This window comes from Anguilla rostrata, chromosome 8 (genome assembly GCF_018555375.3).
Source record: "Anguilla rostrata isolate EN2019 chromosome 8, ASM1855537v3, whole genome shotgun sequence".
In the NCBI taxonomy this organism is placed as follows: domain Eukaryota; kingdom Metazoa; phylum Chordata; class Actinopteri; order Anguilliformes; family Anguillidae; genus Anguilla; species Anguilla rostrata.
Window position 1 is genome coordinate 8,010,803 of NC_057940.1, and position 19,935 is coordinate 8,030,737.

Here is a 19,935-nt window from a genome sequence, read left to right on the forward strand (position 1 = left end):
AGTCGCCCTGCTGTTCACTTCACAGTCGACTAATACCGTCTCCTTCGTCTGGTTGTGGACCATATACCGTCTCCTTCGTCTGGTTGGGGACCATGCGACAAAAGCGGTAAGGAAAACTTTTGTGCACTGTAAAACGTCCAGTGTTAACTCAACTAGAACAGAGTGTACATGGTCCAATAGGAGTTACATGTACTCAATAAGAGTTCATGTAACAATGAACATTTTACTGTGTATGATTAGCCGTTTTATTTGTTTATTATAATCTACCAGCTTAAAAAACACATTAAATTAACATATTTAATGAATTGATTAATCGAACATTGCATTTATATAGCACTTTTCCAGACATTTAACATTAAATGTGGTACTTACTGCCTGGTAGCGTGCAAATGTAGTCTATGAGACAGTGACTCAAATTACAGACCTGCGCCAGTACAAAAAATATATTTTACTACAACTATTACCGCATTGAGATATGCTACAAGTTCATGGAGATTCTGCTTATTTCAAGGGTGTGTAATACTCAATGCCTGACTGGCTAAGTCCTGATAGACACATACAACACACATGCATTCAACTTTTTTCACTAGGAAATAGCCAATACTGGAACTGATATAATGCAGATAATTAATGCAAGATCAGAGTAATGTAGCGTAGGATATGTAGTGTTTAGATTTTGGCCTTGGAGAGGGAAACAGTGAATAAGAATGCGGCCTCCCTGTCACAAGCATCAAAGCAAATGTGATTAGGGTATCAGTGGATTTTAAATTGCCCCAATCTAGGCAGATAATCTATGGGTCTCACCTCCTCAGAAGAGACAAACCAGATGACACAGAACACCACATCGCGGGTCAGAGACCCTGCATAGCTACGCGCCTAACATTTCTCTTTACCATGTCCTCTTTAAGTTTGAATGCAATCTTTAGGTAGGCCAGTCCTTGTCATAAATTAGTCTGACCCCCCCCCCCCTTCCCTTCACTCCTACACCTCAACTCGGCATCATCCAATCAGGGCAAACATCCTCAAGCCATGCTAGGTAAGGTATTTAAGAGAAAAAGCTGTGATTTGCGTTTGGTTTCTGAGCCTGGAAGTAGAAGTTTACATCTTTTTATTTTGGTGGCGGTTCCTTGGTTGTGTGTGTTTTTAGCTTGTTTCCTTTCATCCTGTGGCACTTATACTGGAAGTGGGTGATACTTTGGCAAGGTCTGGTTTATGAATCTCTCTCTCTCTCTCTCTCTCTCTATTTTTGATATTTCTAGATTAATTGTTTAATGTTTTGTTTAACGTCTTCTGTTTTGTAATTTAGACGTAGTGTACTTAGACGTAACTTAAGTTAAAGTTAAAGTTAAAAGCCTGGCTCGCGGTTGGTTTTGGATGGGCTTGAGGTCAGGGCTCTGTGCAAGCCAGTCAAGTTCTTCCACACTGTTCTCGACAAAATCATGTCTATATGGACCTCGCAGTGTGTGCCCGGGGGCATTGTCATGTGTGGTGGAAATTCTATCAAAAACTGATAAGCAGGATACATATGCATACTCAGTAACATTCATTTTAGAAATTATATTTTGGTAGATGTGTGCTGAGGTGGCTTGTCTGTCTCTTGGCATATCCATTTCTCGGAAACGTCTCACTTCACAAGAGAGCAGGCATGTGTTTGTGGTTGGCACATCCTGTAGCACGTCAGGGCTGCAGGCCTCTTTTTCACGCACGCACGCACGCACGCACGCACACACGCACACACGCACACACACTTGCCAAAATGTAGACACACACATCTTTACTTTGAATTTCCCCAACACACATGCTGATACAGACTGAAGCTCAGGATAGTCTAGAATGTAAATGCTAATATACTCAAAATATGTGTGTAGCAGTTGGTCCGCCTGAGAGGCGGATTGGTCTGGGCCATGCCGGCTGTTGGAGAGAGCACATGCACCTGGGCTGATTAGCCAACGCAGCCACATAAAATATATTTTACATGTAGGTTCAGTGAGGGGTTCTAGCACGCAATATTTCTTGTGTTCAGTATTCAGATTGTGGCCAATAGAATTAATAATGTTTTTAGTGATTGTGAGTATTTGTTAATGTCTGAAGTGATTTGAACCAATCTTGCCTCCATAGCTTTGAACACTGTTCCCTCTGTGTTCCTTACCTCAGACAGGTGCATTATGGGACACACACGTTTCCTCTGCATTCTCCTGCTGGCTCTCAGCCTGGCGTCTGTCTCAGGCCACCCTGAGGACACTCTGGAAGAAATAAATGATCTTGTGGGCAATGATTTTGGCCACAATTTCCCACGGCATGGGTTGAACCTCCTGTACTGGTTCTCCAGTGAGTACATCACGTTTGATAACAACGACAACATGCAACCGGCAACGGACCCCGAACAAGGTGCGTATGGATTTCATAAGTATCAAAACAGAGAGGACCTCCTCCCTTCATTGTGCAACCAGATTGGGTACGAATACTACACTGTGGGCAACCTGCTCAAGAACGAAAACTTACCACAGGGCGAAAGGCTGCCAGATTACGTCTTGGAGGAGTTCAGACAGTCCATGACACTGAATTCCCGCAATCAGAACAACAAGGACCGGATCATCGTCAGAAGGACGCCGGGCGGCGCTATCGACCGCGTCTACATCACACAGCACTACGACATCAACAGCGACCGTGGAAGCGAGTACGACCTGAACAACACTTACCGCATCAGCAAAGACCTCATCAAGGCTGTACGCAACCTGATGCGTGAGAGGTTTCTCCAGCATTTCGCCTAGAGGACCTGGAGCCCCTACAGCTCGTCTCATCCGCACATATGCTTAGGCAGGTGGCCATGAAGCACTGAGGAATTTGATTTGATTTATTTGCACTTATCATATAAAAATTACAAAATAGAACAAATACACTTACTTAAAACAATACAAAGAGGACTAGTGAGATGTTAAAATGAGAAACAATTTGCAAGGTACTGAGTGCGAGGCTTATCCATTAAGCCAGCAATAGCTGGCTCATTTTCAATGGGGTCCTAGACTGGACTATTGACATAACTAAATATACAACAAATATACAAATCTGGATCTCTACATTTAAAAATGTCTACAGTACAAAGGCACGCACGCGCGCGCACACATACACAGGGCATCAACAACCACAGACAACAGTGGTATTCTCACTTCCTTCTGGTCGAGAGAATGTCACGCACATCTGTGTTGCCGCTTCTCGCCGCTGCTTCTTCTCCTTCGGCGTCCAAGCTCTGTGTGTTTCCTGGTTCTGCCTTTCATTGTTGGCAATTGCTAGCTAATATACCGTCTATATTTTTGCTGTACAATGCAAATACATCTTTTATACTACTATTTCCCTAGCCTTCCCCCTCTGTCCATCACACCCCCTCCTACCACCACTGCACCACTGGTCCCATTGCATTTTCTCTATTGTATGTGTTTTTATTGTATCTTTGTTTCTTTGTCTTTTTTTTGTGATAATTATGCTTGTATTCCCTGTGTTGTAAAGGGTCTTTGAGACTGTGAAAAGAGCTATATAAAATAAATTTATTATTATTATTATTATTATTATTATTATTATTATTAAGGGTCACTGGGCAAGAAGAAAGCGCTTTAAATGATATTTAAATACATTCAGAGAACTAGCCGATTTGATTGAGTCAGGAAGAGCATTCCAATCTCGGATTCCAGTAAAATAAAATGAGGTTGATGCGATGCCTTTAATCTTGGGAACAGCATAATTGAATAGACTATGCCTAGTGAAGTAACTATGAACAGAAATAATTGTGTTACTGTTTTTAAATCAAAATTAAAGATGAATGAATTGCATAATAAAAGCACAAACACTGAAAACAAGCTTTACAACTGTGTTTCTTTTATTTACACGCACCATATATACATTTTAGAGCACTCGTGAAGTCAGTTTGGCTCCACTAACACACTGACATACAGAAACTTTGATCAATCTCACATCGTTTGCATCTACAAACGATCTATGATCAAATTCGTTCAGCTCACCTTCAACAAGTAAGGTCCAAAGTGTAAACGGGATCATCCTCAGATCAACAGTTTTCCTTAAAGTGCTTCGGTTTACTTTGTCTGTCAACAAACATCGAGGAAGTATCTACCCTCCTAGCTCATATTCACATACCATCTGTTGCCTGCACCTTTGAACCCTAACCCTTTGATCAGTAGTTATATATTTTATTTTATTTTTTCAAAAATCTCAGTGCAATCAGTGCAAATTTTTTGCTGGAATTTTATCCTATTTTATATTTTCACCCAATTTAGAATGCACTGTAACAGGGGTGTCCTGTCTTATCCGAAAGGGCCGGTGTGGGCGCAGGTTTTCGTATTAGCCCAGCGCTACAACACCTGATTGAACAATTTAACTAATCATGGCCTTCAATCAAGACCTTGATAGGTAGAATCAGGTGTACTAATTCTGGATTAAAACAAAAACCTGCACCCACTCTGGCCCTTTTCGGATAGGATTGGAAACCCCTGTTATAGAGCATTCTAAATAGCTAAATAACTGCTCCATAGCTTTGGGAGCACTCTGATGGTAATTATAATTATAAATAATAGCAGTTAATAATAATAGCACTTAATAGCTAACATGACAGGTATGGACTTTGGAGCAAGTTCCCCCTTGTCTATTTTGCCAATCACAGCTTCCCTGTCATTCAACGAGCCAAACTGCCGGACCATGGTGCTTGTCCGACAGAGCGAAGCGGGTGAGTGTGTTGGCGGTATTGGATGATGTAGGAGGCTCCTGACACCTGGAGATGCCTGCCAGGTGACAGTCATGGAACTTTGACTTAAGGGACCAGGGGCTGGGTATAATAATTTTTTTTTTAAACCCTTCGAAGAGCAGGTTTTTTGGAATGTTTGTAACTAATTCTACCTCAGTGTTCTAGAACTCCATTGCCTTCATTTATTCATGCAGTGATTGTTACATCGCCATTAGAACGTTCAGTTAAGAACATTCTAATCACGTGTCTGTGATCTCACGCCTTATCAGGTTAAAAGGAGGTTCGGTTGAACACATGCAAGGTCAAGCCCCTTGGGGACGTCATGCAGGGTATGAGAAATTGCACGGTGCACCATTTAACCGCAGGTTAATTTATTTGGTCTTTACTTCCGTGGAGCTCCAGCAGTAGGACTGCAACGCATGAGATGTTGCCGGCTTTCTGAGCGGTCGAAAGAAAATCTTTAAGTGTGGTCAGTTTCGAGTTCAACATCGACAGCAATTGTTCTTGCTGTTGCCTTTCTGTGGTCAGTTCACGAAATGTGTTGAAAAGGGCCCCCTCAAACCACGAATTATAAATGAGACAGAAGAGAGGTAGAAGCCGGAAGCTCCGTAGTTGTGAGAAGCTGGCTAACAGCTGGCTGGATCAAATCAGCCTCATTCCCTGCGGAACAGAGTCAAAATGAGCCAGCCCTTCTCGTTTTTTTAAATGCACGAGTTGCTGCTGCTAAATCAGTTCTCGGAGCGTCGCAAGTGGAACGAAAGCTGACACCCGTCGTCGTATTTCACGCCTGAAACCTAATAACCTGACGTTGGTGCCATGCTCTTCAAACGGTCGGGGGGAAAAAAACATCATAAAAGAACAATATCTCACTGCGAGCAGTTTGTTACTTGTGAGAGGAAGAGCGAGCGGGTCAGAGATGTAACAGACATGCATCTGATACCGAGCATTTTATAAAGGCTCAGGATTTTTTGTTTTGTTTTTTTTTTCGTCCTGTCCGACCACCAGATGTGGCCCTTAAATTTTCAAACCTGTGAGCTTAAAAACTCGGTTTAGAAAAACATGGACTGTAATGTACATGCGATAATTACTTATTTACCTGTTAGTACAGGTCTGCTGCATTGAGGATAAAAAAATCAACGCCCAGCAGTAGTTTGTTTCGAACGACAAAATAGTGCAATTTGGTTAGATGGATAACTGCCCAGGGTAAGTGGATGAATGGATGGATGGATGGAACAATAGAAAGCAAAACATGATGGAAGATTAATAATTACAGTAACCACCTTGATTTTTAATGCATTAGAGAGGGTTTGGTGGCCTTCTGATCACACAAAGTGATAGACCAACACCAAATACCAACAAACAAAAAATACTTTTATTAAATTAATATAATATTTGTGTTCCCCTTGTTTTCCTTTTGGGCCACCCACCAAAGCCTCCATCCATAGGTCCCCCCCCCCACTGGAACCTAAAATTCTCCCCACTCGCTATCGTTGATGCCTACTGGGGCCATGGTGTTAAGCTGGAAAATCCGCTGGGACTCAACCCGCTTCCCTTGTATGGTGATCCAAGCGCCCTGGGTTTGCAAGGCAGTGCTCTTCAGAGAGGTAACGGGTGGATCTGGACATTATATGGTCACTATATGGTCATTTATCTTTCTTACAATTAATACATCTAATTAAACATAAATGGCCTCAATAAGAGTTCTAAGTGACCGAGGGCACTAAGCCTGAATGAATGAATGAATGAATGAATGAATGAATCATTGCGTTTATATAGCACTTTTCCAGACGCTCAAAGTGCTTTACAGTGACCAGGGGGAAACTCACCTCAGCCACCACCAACGCGCAGCGCCCACCTGGGTGATGCTTCGGCAGCCATTTTGTGCCAGGACGCTCACCACACATCAGCTGAGGGTGAGAGGAAAGATGACGATTTTGACCAATTAAATCAGGAGCATGTCATCCAATAGATCTGCTTGGGCCTTGACTCCCAGTCCTATCACAGGCTGCTAACAGGTCCACAGGGCTTCTTTGTCATCCGCAGTGTTCCCCCGTGCGTTTCTGCGAGCAGACGCAAACTCCATCTTAGGGCGACGCTTGGCGTTACATTGTACCCGGCGTCCCAGGAGCCCCATTATAAATGGTCACATGACGCTGGAGAACACATTACATTACATTACATTACAGGCATTTGGCAGACACTCTTATCCAGAGCGACGTACAACAAAGTGTATAACCATAGCCAGGAACAAGTATGACGAAACCCCTAGAGAGAAGTGCCCGGTCCAAGTGCAGGGAACAACCGCATAGTTCAACTTGGACCCTGAAGGTTAAACTGATTAACACTAACACAAACGAGAACAGCAATAACGCAGTCTATGCAAAAATACAAGCAGTAGATACGACGTGTGCATTAAATAAGTCACCTACGAAACAGCTACCTAGTTACAACCCTAAGCTTACAGTCATTTAAGAGATTACAGGGGGGAAGGGAGGGATGGGGAGAGGTGCAGCCTGAAGAGGTGAGTCTTCAGTCGTCGTTTGAAATGGGTCAGTGTCTCAGCTGTTCTGACCTCCACAGGGAGGTCATTCCACCATCGTGGGGCCAGAACAGACAGGAGACGTGTTCTGGAAGTGCAGGTGCGAAGAGGGGGAGGTGCTAGGCGTCCTGAGGTAGCAGAACGGAGGGATCTGGCTGGCATATAGGGTTTGAATATCTTGTGGAGGTATGCTGGGGCTGATCCCTTGACTGCCTGGTATGCTAGGACCAAAGTTTTAAATTTGATGCAAGCTATAACAGGCAGCCAGTGGAGGGTAGTGAGCAGGGGAGTTACGTGGGAGTGTCTGGGGAGGTTGAAGACCAGACGAGCCGCAGCATTCTGAATGAGTTGCAGGGGTCTGGTGGCAGAAGCCGGTAGTCCAGCCAGAAGAGAGTTAGGTATTTAACAGTAGTTGACTTAAAACAATATACACATATATATGGCTATACTGTTCCACCAGTTAATTTTTTTTTTCTCACCCGAAATCAAAAAGTAACAGGTTCTCTCCTCTTCCAAATTTCCTGAACAGGACCCTAATCTTGTCTAAGTCCTAACCCCAACCCAAACATGGAATCACAGTTTTCAAATATTAATAATCTTAAGTGGTTAGGTAACGAATTATGAGGTGTGGAGGTAATGCTGCCTGTCAAAATTAGTCTATGTTATAGCCTGCATAAGTTAGCACACAATGCATTTCCCTCGTGCATAGCCACCGACGTGACGAATTACGAGTTTTTGCGCATTTGATTGGTTTAAAATCCATCACAGAGTCAGCCTCGGCTTACCTGGTCCAACTAAGAGCAGCTGAACCTGTTAACCACCTCCAGTTCCTCACAGCTGTAACTTTCCCTGCTGGACGGTTCGTTCATTTACATAATTAAACTGTATTGTGTGCATTACATTACATTACATTATAGGCATTTAGCAGACGCTCTTATCCAGAGCGACGTACAACAAGTGCATAGGTTTCATGATGTAGAGGCGCAAAAGAAACACTAGAGTGAAGTAAGGATCGTAGTGCCAGAAGTGACCACATCGATCAGGACTCCAACCCTGTAGAGTAAGCTTGTTCAGCAAGCAAGAATCCTACCAAGTACAAACTAGCACTGGAATCACACCTAATCATACAAGTGTGCACACTCCCATAACTTGTTCCGACAACATATGGATCTTGTTCCCGCACATTAATAACTTGTACCGACAAGATGCAATTTTGTTCCCACAACACGTGAAGCTTGTTCCCACCACGCGTTAACTTGTTCTCACAATAAACAGATCTTGTTCCCACATAACAATAACCTGTTCCCATAAACATAAGACCTTGTTCCCACCAGATAAAATAAATCATTTTTCATAACTTTGGCGGGGAGTTCCGTACCTCCTTGGCTAAGATGTGCGCTAGTTATGGACACCAGGAGGTCATAAGATCAATCACCGTTCAGCTACGGAGACTCAATTTTATTTTTGTACAGCAATGCAATTTCCAATGTGTCTCTGGACGGGCAAGAAGCATACTCCATTTACTCGTTCCCCTTAAAACGAAGGTGAAATAAAAATCCATTTCGCTGCACGTGTCAGTGCAGAGGGGCACAGTGGTGCTTTAATGCACTCTGATTGGTCGGAGCCTTGGTCGCGATTTGCGATGGCTCAGTAAGTAAGTGGGAGAGGGGCAGCACTGTTAGACCGCATAATTTGGCAAAGAAAGACAAATGAGAGCGTAACGCTGGAGCCAGGGCAGGGAAATAAATCAGCAGAGCTGATAAGTAACATTGCATTACATTTATTAGACTTATTCTTCTGAGAAATTGCAAGAAAAAAAATAATAACAATAATAATAATGCCGGCTATGCATTATTGACATTGCATGCTTAAATAATCTCTTTCTGTTTTTTGTTCCTGCGCGCTTTCCAACGCGATGCGCAAACCAAATGAAGTTTGTTGTACAAGAAAGCATTTACGAGCGCTTGAAATGACGGACTTGCAGGAGTAGGAGTTTTCTATTAATAAGCAACTGTCAGCATTGATTCATGCACTGTTTTGGCCTCGCCCCCTGGCTTTTTTTTCCTAATTGAGCGACTTGTTCTTTGTGCAAACGATAGGTCCCTTGGTCTGTATAGAATCCTAATTGTACCAGTGCGGTCTGTGGTCAGACTCCTGCAGGGTAATATATAATATATACTCTATATGGCCATATTGTTACCAGGGAGGGAACATTTCTGTCAGAGAGTTATTCCCTGCCTTGTTGCTAGAAGACATCTCTAGTCAATCATGACCCGCAGTCAGATCTGTTCTGTTGGGTCAGTCCTCCTGGGCAGTAACTGTGTTCAGGCAGTAACAGAGATCAGTCCTGCAGGGAAGTAACAGCTCACTGGTAGAAATAGGGACTTACTGTACAGCTCACTGGTAGAAATAGAGACTTACTGTACAGCTCACTGGTAGAAATAGAGACTTACTGTACAGCTCACTGGTAGAAATAGAGACTTACTGTACAGCTCACTGGTAGAAATAGAGACTTACTGTACGGCTCACTGGTAGAAATAGAAACTTACTGTACAGCTCACTGGTAAAAATAGAGACTTACTGTACAGCTCAATGGTAGAAATAGAAACTTACTGTACAGCTCACTGGTAGAGACAGGGACTCATAGCTCACTGGTAGAAAAATTTTGCAGACATTTATGACTGTCATATATTTTTATACTCAACGGATCCATTGTGTATTTATACACGTCACAAGGCAATTGAATTTGACAGAGATAAAGGACATTTCTAATCTGCACTGTGGTGTTTCTTGGCCTGTTTTATGAGAGGTGATAATAATGTGTTCCTGATGCATTTCCACATGCTTCGTTCTGTCCACTCTCTGACCGGTACACACACACACACGCACACTGGTGCACAATGAGCGAGCGGTGGTTATTTTCCCATCTATGACAGTGACGGATGTCTCCGCTAACCGGGTGTGACAGAGGAGGATATTCCAGGACCTTGCGGATCCACTCTCTGTCCTCGCCGCCTCGCTGCTAACTACCGCCTCCAAGCTGGGCCCCACGCAGCACCACCGCCTCTACGCTGGGCCCCACGCAGCACCACCGCCTCTACGCTGGGCCCCACACAGCACCACCACCTCTACGCTGGGCCCCACACAGCAACACCGCCTCTACGCTGGGCCCCACGCAGCACCACCGCCTCTACGCTGGGCCCCACGCAGCACCACCACCTCTACGCTGGGCCCCACACAGCTCCACCACCTCTACGCTGGGCCCCACGCAGCTCCACCACCTCTATGCTGGGCCCCACACAGCTCCACCACCTCTACGCTGGGCCCCACACAGCACCACCACCTCTACACTGGGCCACACACAACAGCACCACCACCTCTACGCTGGGCCACACACAGCTCCACCACCTCTACGCTGGGCCACACACAACACACGGTCAGGTCTGCTCCATGAGACTCCATTTTTATTCTTTCCTTCCCCATCTGATTTGCACTCACTAATTCTGTGCCTCCCCAGTGAAGACGACTGCTGGTAGAGACAACTGCACGAGAAACATGGTATGCTGATGCACAGTGCATCCCTGCAATGGAGTCACCTGTGAGCTACTGACGGGCAGGTAGAACACCAGGAGAGAGCCAGTGTCCATCTGAGTATCCCTCACTCACTGAAGATACCTAGTAACCAGTGGCAGCGCTGGCAAGCTTAATGTATATTTTTTATTATTATTTAACCAGGGTAGTCACATTGAGATGCCTTTTGCTAGTGGGCACTTTTTCACGGCACAGTGTAGATCGTGGCCAAACAGGAGCCCCCTGAATCTCCACTTCAAAACAATTGGTCCGAATCATAACACTGAAAACAATATCCAGTCACAGGTCATAGGTCATAGGTCATAGGTCATATAGTAACTGACAAGTCGCAGCTATATTCAGGCAAGCAGCCATGTTAGGCCACAGCATCCGGCCTCGGTCAACAGGAGGAATGAACCGGTTGGCTCTCTCAGGGCCAGGAGGTTACTTTGACACGGAGGCGAATAACTGCTCAAAAATAACAAGGTCTTGCAATTTCCTGCCCGTAGTGCCTATTCCCGATCTCACACAATGTTTGGGAAATCATTTGGGATGGGGGGGGGGGGGGGGGGGGGGTGGAGGGGGCGGGGAGTCATTCTGAGAATCTCATCTGACACGAGGCTAAGGGAGACAGCCAAGAACGGAGCGGAACGCGTTTCCATAACGGGTTACAGAGGTAGCTTCTCCAGCGTGCTTGGCGGATCCGTCCTTGGCCTTACCAGACCCGCGCTATACGCCTCTCGAAGTTTGGACGCCGCCCACCGCCTGCTTAGATGGTGGCCAACAGACCAGACCACCGCTTCTGCTTAGCCCTCACAGGGCACCACCACCTTACGCTGTGACACCAACAAACACACCCCTGTAACTGTGGCCAAGCACACACTCTAGTGTGACACAACAACACCACAACTACGTGGGCCCAAAACAACAAACACTCTACGTCTGGGCAAAACAGTCAACTTTTATCGTGGGAAGATGACTCACAAGTATACGTGGCAAAGAAGTCACACTTAGGAGTGGGTCAAAATGACACATCCGCTCTCTGGCATGCAGCTCCCACTTCTAAATGGCACACAAACAGCCTTCGACCATCTACAGGGCTGGGCCAAAAAAACAAACTTCAGTCTCTCCATGTAGAGCCATTTTATTTTTTCTTGAGTCATCTGAGGCAGTCAAAATCTGTGCCAAACCCAGAAAGCACATACATGACGCTGCGGAGAACCGATCTGTCACGAGGAAAAGCAGGTATGCTGATGCGGACAGGAAACCTGCAGCAGGCCTGTGAAGCTACAGACAGGGCTAAGAACAGAACACCAGCAGAGGCCCAGTGTTCGCATCTGATCCATCGATACAGTGCACGAAAACTTCCCTGAACTCCTCCATTGGCAATTGTGAATGAATTTATTTAAATGTATTTAACAAGGGTATCGACATTGCTTAGAGGACATCAGAGGGCACTTTTTCACGGCACAGTGTAGATCGTGGCCAAACAGGAGCCCCCTGAATCTCCACTTCAAAACAATTGGTCCGAATCATAACACTGAAAACAATATCCAGTCATAGGTCATAGGTCATAGGTCATATAGTAACAGACAAGTCGCAGGGATATTCAGGCAAGCAGTCATGTTAGGCCACAGTATCCGGCCTCGGTCAACAGGAGAAATTAACCGGTTGGCTCTCTCAGGGCCAGGAGGTTACTTTGACACGGAGGCGAATAACTGCTCAAAAATAACAAGGTCTTGCAATTTCCTGCCCGTAGTGCCTATTCCCGATCTTACACAATGTTTGGGAAATCATTTGGGATGGGGGGGGGGGGGTGGGTGGGGGGGGCGGGGGAGTCATTCTGAGAATCTCATCTGACACGAGGCTAAGGGAGACAGCCAAGAACGGAGCGGAACAGGTCGTTTCCATAGAAGCAAAGTTCAGAGGTCACAGCTGTCCTCCGTCGTTGCTAATGAAGGCGATCCGTCCTTGGACCTTACCAAAAGACCACAGCGGACATACGCCTCTGCGGTGGAGGGAGGTTATGAGACGCCGCTCCCTCCCATAAAATGTGCTTAGATTGGAAGTGTAAGGCAGTGACAGATTCTTCAGACTCACCAGCTTCTGCTTCATAGCCCTTTAAGGTATGAGGTCACAAATATGTGATTAGAATGTTCTTAACTGAACACTCTAATGCTGATGTAACAATCACTACTGGTAATTGTGAGCAGTGGAGCACTGACTTGGAGTTTTGAAAAAAAAAACATTCCAGAAAACTCTGGCGCCAAATTACACTACTAAACATTCATTGCTACAATATTGTGCTTGGTAATGGCAAGTTAGAGTTTTCAGAATGGAATCTTTTGGCATTCGTAGTAGGAAGATGGAACTTTCAAAGTTGAGAATATAGTGCAGTATTTAGTATAGTATATTAATATAGTGAGTATTTGATGAGTCAAAATGACACATGGCCGCTTCTGGTATTGATCAGTGCCACTTCTAAAATGTGAGGAAGAACGTCCTTCGAGATCGTAAATGGCTTTGGAAAAAAAAACAAGAAACATTTCCATCTCTCCATGTGGCAGTGATTACTCTGTTGCTGGGGAGGGGTCTGTTGAGTCATTCTGAAGGCAGTCAGAAAGCTTTCAGAAACGGCCAGGAAAGCACCACTACATTTGGAACCGCGTGGCCCGGGGAAGCTAGTCCAGCCGCGTTGATTGCTCGGTCCACTGTCAGGTAAAAGCACGCGTCCATTTCCGCATGGAAACTGGCGGGGAAATGGAAACCGACAGCCAGGCCTGATGTACATGACTACAGACACCGCCTAACAGAACACAGCATTACACCAGCCCACGAGCGCCCTCAGGTTTCAGCGTCTTATCCAGGGCCTACTTTTATTGTTAGGATGGGGGAAGATGGGTACATTGTACACATACACACGCGCACACACGCAAACACACACACACACACACACAGCCCTTGCTTACTCTGCAGCTCATTACCAATGTCATTGCAGTACCCTTGGAAAACAAAAGAAGCAGCTCTGATGCTCTGAGCATAGAATGCTGTACCCGTGTGTGTGTGTGGGGGGGGGGGTTCGTAGAAACCGTAAAGGAAGGAGGACTCAAAAGCAGTATTCACACATACCCTGGGGGTGTGTGTGTGTGTGTGTGTGTGTGTGCGTGTATGCGTGTGTGTGTGTGTGTGTGTAGGTGTGTGCGAGTATGCGTGTGTGAGTGTGTGCGCGTGGGTTTCGTAGAAACCATAAAGGGGAACTCAAAAGCAGTATTCACACATACCCCGTGCATGCGTGCGTGCGTGCGTGCGTGTGTGAGTACGAGTGTGTGTGAGTATGCGTGCGTGCGAGTATGAGTGTGTGTGAGTATGCGCGCGTGCGTGCGAGTATGAGTGTGTGTGAGTATGCGTGCGTGCGTGCGTGAGTATGAGTGTGTGTGAGTATGCGTGCATGCGTGCGTGTGTGTGAGTATGCGTGCGTGCGCGCGTGAGTATGAGTGTGTGTGAGTATGCGTGCATGCGTGCGTGTGTGTGAGTATGAGTGTGTGTGAGTATGCGTGCGTGCGTGCGTGAGTATGAGTGTGTGTGAGTATGCGTGCATGCGTGCGTGTGTGTGAGTATGAGTGTGTGTGAGTATGCGTGCGTGCGTGCGTGAGTATGAGTGTGTGTGAGTATGCGTGCATGCGTGCGTGTGAGTATGAGTGTGTGTGAGTATGCGTGCGTGCGTGCGTGCGTGAGTATGAGTGCATGAAGGAGTTAGAAACGGCGAATGAAAATCGGCCCGCGGGGTCTGTAAAGATTTAATAAGCACCGCACTCACCCGTGCCTGACGGAAAAGCCGGCCACCCTGAGCTGGTGAAAGCCGATTTCCCCGCTTTTTGAATAATCAGGCCGCCGTCCTAAAATAACCCGCAGCAGAGCCTGCGTGTGTGTCCTCGTCCCCCGGGGGCCCGACGCCCAGGTGGGTCACCTTGGCTGCCGGAGGGGCCAGGCTACCCTGCTTTCACAAATCAGCTCAGCATCCGGGCCGAACTCCGCCTCTTTCAAAATGGCCGTCAAACCGCAACGCATTTCAACAGACAACGCGACTCTTCCCTGCGCACACAAATATCTCAGAACGATCTGGATGAATGTCTGAGGCTGCAGGAAGATGCCTGACAGTGGGGGAATGCTTCAGTGCCCTCTGGCCCAAATGCCCTGGTCTGTGATTCCACCGTAAACGCTGACTGCTGTCTGAAGCAACACAAACATAAGACCCATAAATAAAAATTTAGTAGCGGTTACATTACGCACTTTCATACAGCTTTTCCCTAGAACACGGTCACATTTTATAGGGGCATTACAAAATGAGATTCCTCGTTCCCTGAGATTGTTTGTGGCAACCAACAGCTAGGACCTAGACACGGAACACTACCTCATGTTTTTTTTTCCATTACATCCCCTCTCCACTGTACACCGTTAAAAGGCTGTTAAGAATCAAGTCACAAAATAAATCATTTGAAGAGAAGGCGCGTTCCGTTTCACATTCAGCTCACTCATCTCAAATATAAAAGCAGGACTTTAATTCGGGGGGGGATGGTGGTGGTGGAGGAGGACATCTTTCAGTATTACATGAGCAGGAAAGAGAATGAGACCCAGAGGAGAAACGCATTCTCAGAAAGCAGGAGACGAAACGTGGGAGACGGAAAGTGCTAGAACAGCGGCGTTCCCTCAGGGCTACCGCTCGTGGTGGGGGGGGAGAGGAGGCGGGGGGTCTGTTGAGTCTAGGACCAGCGCGGGGGCTGAAATCACAGGAACAGGCTTTTTACGGCCCAAATGGACAGGATCCCCGGCACAGGGGGGGCAGAGCTGAGCAGTGTGCCTTAATCCCAAATTTACACCCTGACAGAGGCCAGCGTTCCACATCGGCGCACACGAAACGTGTAACCGAGGGCGTCTCGCGGTGATGACCTCACAAAGGTAATCCCCCACGGATCAGCGCCTGCGCTGCCGAGATGCCCGGCGAACGGCGGTTAAGGCTTCGGGCGCTATCCCACAAGGCCGCGGTGCGTGCCCCGCGTCACCTCGCCGCTCAGCGTCGCGTCCTCCTCCCGACGGCGCGATCGCTCAAAGTCCGGGTCTGAACGCCGCACGAGCCTGGATACCGTTCGGCCAATGCAAACGGCCCAATCCAATCATGTGACCAGGCCCGTGGATTAAACCGCTGGAGTAGCCCAAATCATCCCTCGCCATGTTCAGCTCAGCCCTTCTCCCCCCCCCCCTTTAAAATGTTAAAGTGACACATTTTTTCTCTTTAAACGAGAACCTTCGCGTTTTAATCGGAACAACTCGACGCCATTTCCCACCGCACACCATCCGGCATGCAAATATGTAAATGTTCACCGTGGCTATTTATTTATACCGGCGCCGATTAAAAGAGTGTGTATTAAGCGATTACCGGAGCGCTGAATCCGGTTTCATCCAGTTTCCACTTTCGAGCGATCCGTCCCGTCCCGTCCCGTTTCCGAGCGAGCGGCTCCTCCTCGTTCCCCGCACAGCAGGGCTCGTTCAAGCGTCCGAAAGCGCCAAACGGGCGACGGATCATTCCGGAAGGGCTCTGTGAGAGAAAGGAGCGCTTCCCCGACACGTACGCCGCCTGAAAAGAGCACCCACAGCCAGACCTGGGTCAAATACCTATCTGTTCTGGCTTCAAATACTTTTCTACTCTTTACTGATCTTGTCTGGTGTATCGGAACCAATGAGATACTCTCAGAAAAGTGCAAACCCCGCCTTCTGGTCATACTGGCAGGCTCAATTACACTAGACAAGATCAACAGAGCACAGGAAAGTGTTTGAATCCAAAACAAATAAAAATTGGATCCAGGTCTGCCCATAGCACACGGTTTCATTTTCCTTCATTAACTCCTTTGTCAGACGGTTTTTCCACAGCATCAGAGCACATTTGGACATCTATTTTCACCAGGGAGGGTGAAGCAAAAAAAATCGTAAATTAGGGGCAGTCCTACTGAAAATGGATACAAAAACACACTTCACTTTAAAATTCATTTATTTTTGGTCACATCTCCATGACTTATTTTCACACTTGTTAAACCGTCTGCAAGAAATTTCAAATTTTTTTTATTTATTTTTTTAAATAAGGTTTATCACCGTGCAAAGCCAACAAGTCTGGTCTTGGGGCTCCATACTGATTAGTGAGGCAATGAAGCCAACCTCTCGGTAGCAGATTTGCATGATGGGATTGCGTTTGCAACAACCCTCACTTCACATTATCAGGTCATTCTAAATGCATACATACTCTCTCTATATGCTATGATCTGTCTCTCAGAAGAGGACTCAAAGGGAGAGCAAACACACCGTTTGGAGGCGTGGGTCTTGGCATGCCACGTCCCCTCAGTGAGGGGTACTTTTCTCAAAGCTTACAACTGAACCGCAGGGGGAGAAATAAAAATAAAATGAACAAAAACCACAATTCCCACAATGCATTCTTGCCCCATGCTTTTGATTGACAGTGAGTCCTCATGCCTACCCTAAATGCCTACCCAAAATGTCACTCATACCATGATAATGGCTGGGGATCTGCTCAATAGCCACAAGTTCTAAAGCATGTCTTCCCATGTTTAAGACATTAGTCTGCATAAGTGACAGGTATACAGTATTTATTTTAATATTGTTTATTTGTATTGTGACTCTGTTCATTATGGGAAAAGACTAGAAGGTCTTTCTTTTAAAGAGTCCATTATTCTCATAAAAAAAGCCATGAATGACATCTCCTTAGCCCTCTCTCGTACAGTAACTGAGGCGTTTATAAGGAGAGCCAAAACGTCAGTTTAACCAGCAAATACACAAAAAAAGAGATGTTCTGTTAAAATGCAGCGCTGTCCAAACACTCACCTTCAAACAGAAACAACACAAAAAAGACCGAAAAAAAAACACACCCACAAAGAACACTGTTTCTGCCTTCCCCTCAAAGCAATCCCACTAGGGGAGAATCTGACTCACAATACAGTGGAGTAAGAACTGAGTAAGAAGAACTGGAGCGGTGGGCAAGTTGACCCTGCGGTGTGGTTTTGTCGGTCGTGCGAGAGCCAGGATTCGGTGATCTCAAGTCTTTCTGAACCACGAGAGCCCGGCGTGTTTCACAGAAACAATCTGCCAAACATGCGAGTTAAAGCCCTGGAGGAAAGGGGGGGGAATACAGACACAATGAGCTCATAAGGTGGACTTAATCCTGGACACCCCTGTGGCCCGCACGACAATGGTACAACCCGAGCCTGCATTGCCTCCAGTTAAAAACGATAATCAAAGTCTCCAAAGTTCCAAAGACACACACCACCATCCCCCCACCCCCAACTTTCCCAAACACACACAGACCTCCCGCTCCTGTTAGCGTTACCGTATCCCCCACGCCTCACCGTTTACATACACTCCTCACCCCCCCCACCCCCCACCCCCGCCGTCAGTAACAGTCGCCTCTCTCTTGTTCATTTCATCTCCGAGGCTGAACACCGTCATCGCCGCCGCCTCAAAAAGTGTTCAGAAAAATGAAAAAACAACACGATCTTAGGCTGGGAGGGTCTTAGGAAGGAGGGGGAAAATTAAGAAGAAAAAAAGGGAGATAGATATTTCTTCAACCGCTAATCGACCTTCTTGTCCACCGAACTCTTCACCTCCTGCTGATCCTCCTCTTCCTCCTCCTCCTCTTCTTCGTCCTGTACATCTCCCTCTCCTCCCTCCTCCTCCTCTCCCTCTCCCTCTCCCTCTCCCCCCTCCTCCCCCTCTCCCTCTCCCTCTCCCTCCTTCCCTCCTCCTCGTCCTCTCCCTCCTCCTCCTCCTCCTCCTCCCCGGAGCCCGTCGGGCCCGTGTGGGCGTCCTCCTCTTCCTGGTTGGCCTGGTTTTGGGCGAGCGCCTCGCTCCGGAGCAGCCGCGGGTCCTCGTCCGGCTCGGCGGTGCACATGCCGTAGCACATCAGGCTGATGATGCCCAGCGGCAGGCCGAACAGGAAGCAGCCCAGCAGGGGGGAGCTGCGGAACACCGACTGCAAGGGGGGGGGGGGGGGTTATTTCAGTAATCATTTTAATATTAATAATCCTGGGACATAACACTGTTATGAAAGGGCAAGGCCACAGTGGCAGACAGCTTAAGCAGAAACAAAGTTCAACCCCTGTCTCCCTCTCTCTCTCTCTCTCCTCTCCTCTACCTTCTTACCCTCTCCCCTCTCTCATCATCTCCCTCTCCTCTCCTCTCCTCTCCTCTCTCTCCTCCCTCTCCCCTCCCTCTCCCTCTCCCTCCCTCTCCTCCCTCCCTCCCTCCCCTCTCCTCTCTCTCCTTTCTCTCTCTCTCTCTCTCTTCCTCTCTCTCCTCTCTCCCTTTCCTCTCTCCCTCTTTCCCTCTCCCTCTTCCCTCTACCCTCCCTCCCTCCCTCCCTCCCCCTCCCTCTCTCTTTCAGTAAGAAACACAGCCCCGCTGAATGCCTTTGATTACAATCTCATTTCCCCATATCTGCAGAAAGCCGGTGTGCACATAGTGGCGCTTTGAAGGCGTCTAACCAATTTACTGCGTTCCTCTCGACTGGGACGCCTTGGAATTACAGCTAGGCCTTGAGCAAACCAGCACATCCCACAATCCCGCTGGAAAATTCGCACGGTTAAGATTCAGTTCGGTCTGACGACATTCATCTTCTCCTACGACTTCCCACAGTACGTGAGCCACCCTGTGGATGTGTATTCTTTTTTGTACTTTTAACTGTAGCTTTCATGTGCTTTTCTTTAACGTGTTCTTTTAAGCACCAAGTCGTCCTTTTGATATTCTCAGAGCTACAGTCTCTAGGATTTCTCATCCGAATGAAGGCTCACCGGTCATATCCCCACTGTACCATGTCATCATAAACTTGGGTTTACCGCATTTTCGATCTCTACGCACTGCTGGGTGCCACGGGATGGAATTTGGACAGGGAATGTTAAGGTTCTAAAGCAGCGTTCAGTGTTCAGGTTCTGGGTGCAGTTCCCTTGGTCACTGTGTACCGCTCGCCCTGCTGTCCTGGAAACTGAACGCAGTCTCTGATTGCTGATCACAGGGACAG

General features: G+C 46.9%; 2 protein-coding genes across 5 annotated transcripts in view; one reads left to right on the forward strand and one right to left on the reverse strand.

Moving 5' to 3' along the window:
• LOC135260713 (uncharacterized) lies at positions 1-3,851 on the forward strand. 3 transcript variants are annotated; one of them, XM_064346174.1, is made up of 2 exons: positions 1-106; positions 2,159-3,851. In XM_064346174.1, exons 1-2 carry the CDS (start codon positions 93-95, stop codon positions 2,769-2,771), a joined length of 627 nt encoding a protein of 208 aa, XP_064202244.1. In that variant the 5' UTR covers positions 1-92; the 3' UTR covers positions 2,772-3,851. The 3 variants fall into 3 exon arrangements, 1 of the variants encoding a protein (XP_064202244.1); XR_010331734.1 differs by having other exon boundaries at positions 7-106; positions 2,155-3,851; XR_010331735.1 differs by lacking the exon at positions 1-106 and adding an exon at positions 721-1,203 and having other exon boundaries at positions 2,155-3,851.
• Positions 3,852-17,503: 13,652 nt separating this feature from the next.
• The window catches only part of LOC135260715 (protein disulfide-isomerase TMX3-like), a 32,679-nt gene continuing 30,247 nt past the window's right edge, over positions 17,504-19,935 (reverse strand). The window contains exon 16 of one of the 2 annotated variants that reach the window (XM_064346175.1): positions 17,504-18,891. In XM_064346175.1, the coding sequence (XP_064202245.1) occupies positions 18,520-18,891 (372 nt within the window). In that variant the 3' untranslated portion in view covers positions 17,504-18,519. The remainder of the gene's footprint in view (positions 18,892-19,935) is intronic. The other variant, XM_064346176.1, reaches the window with a different exon arrangement.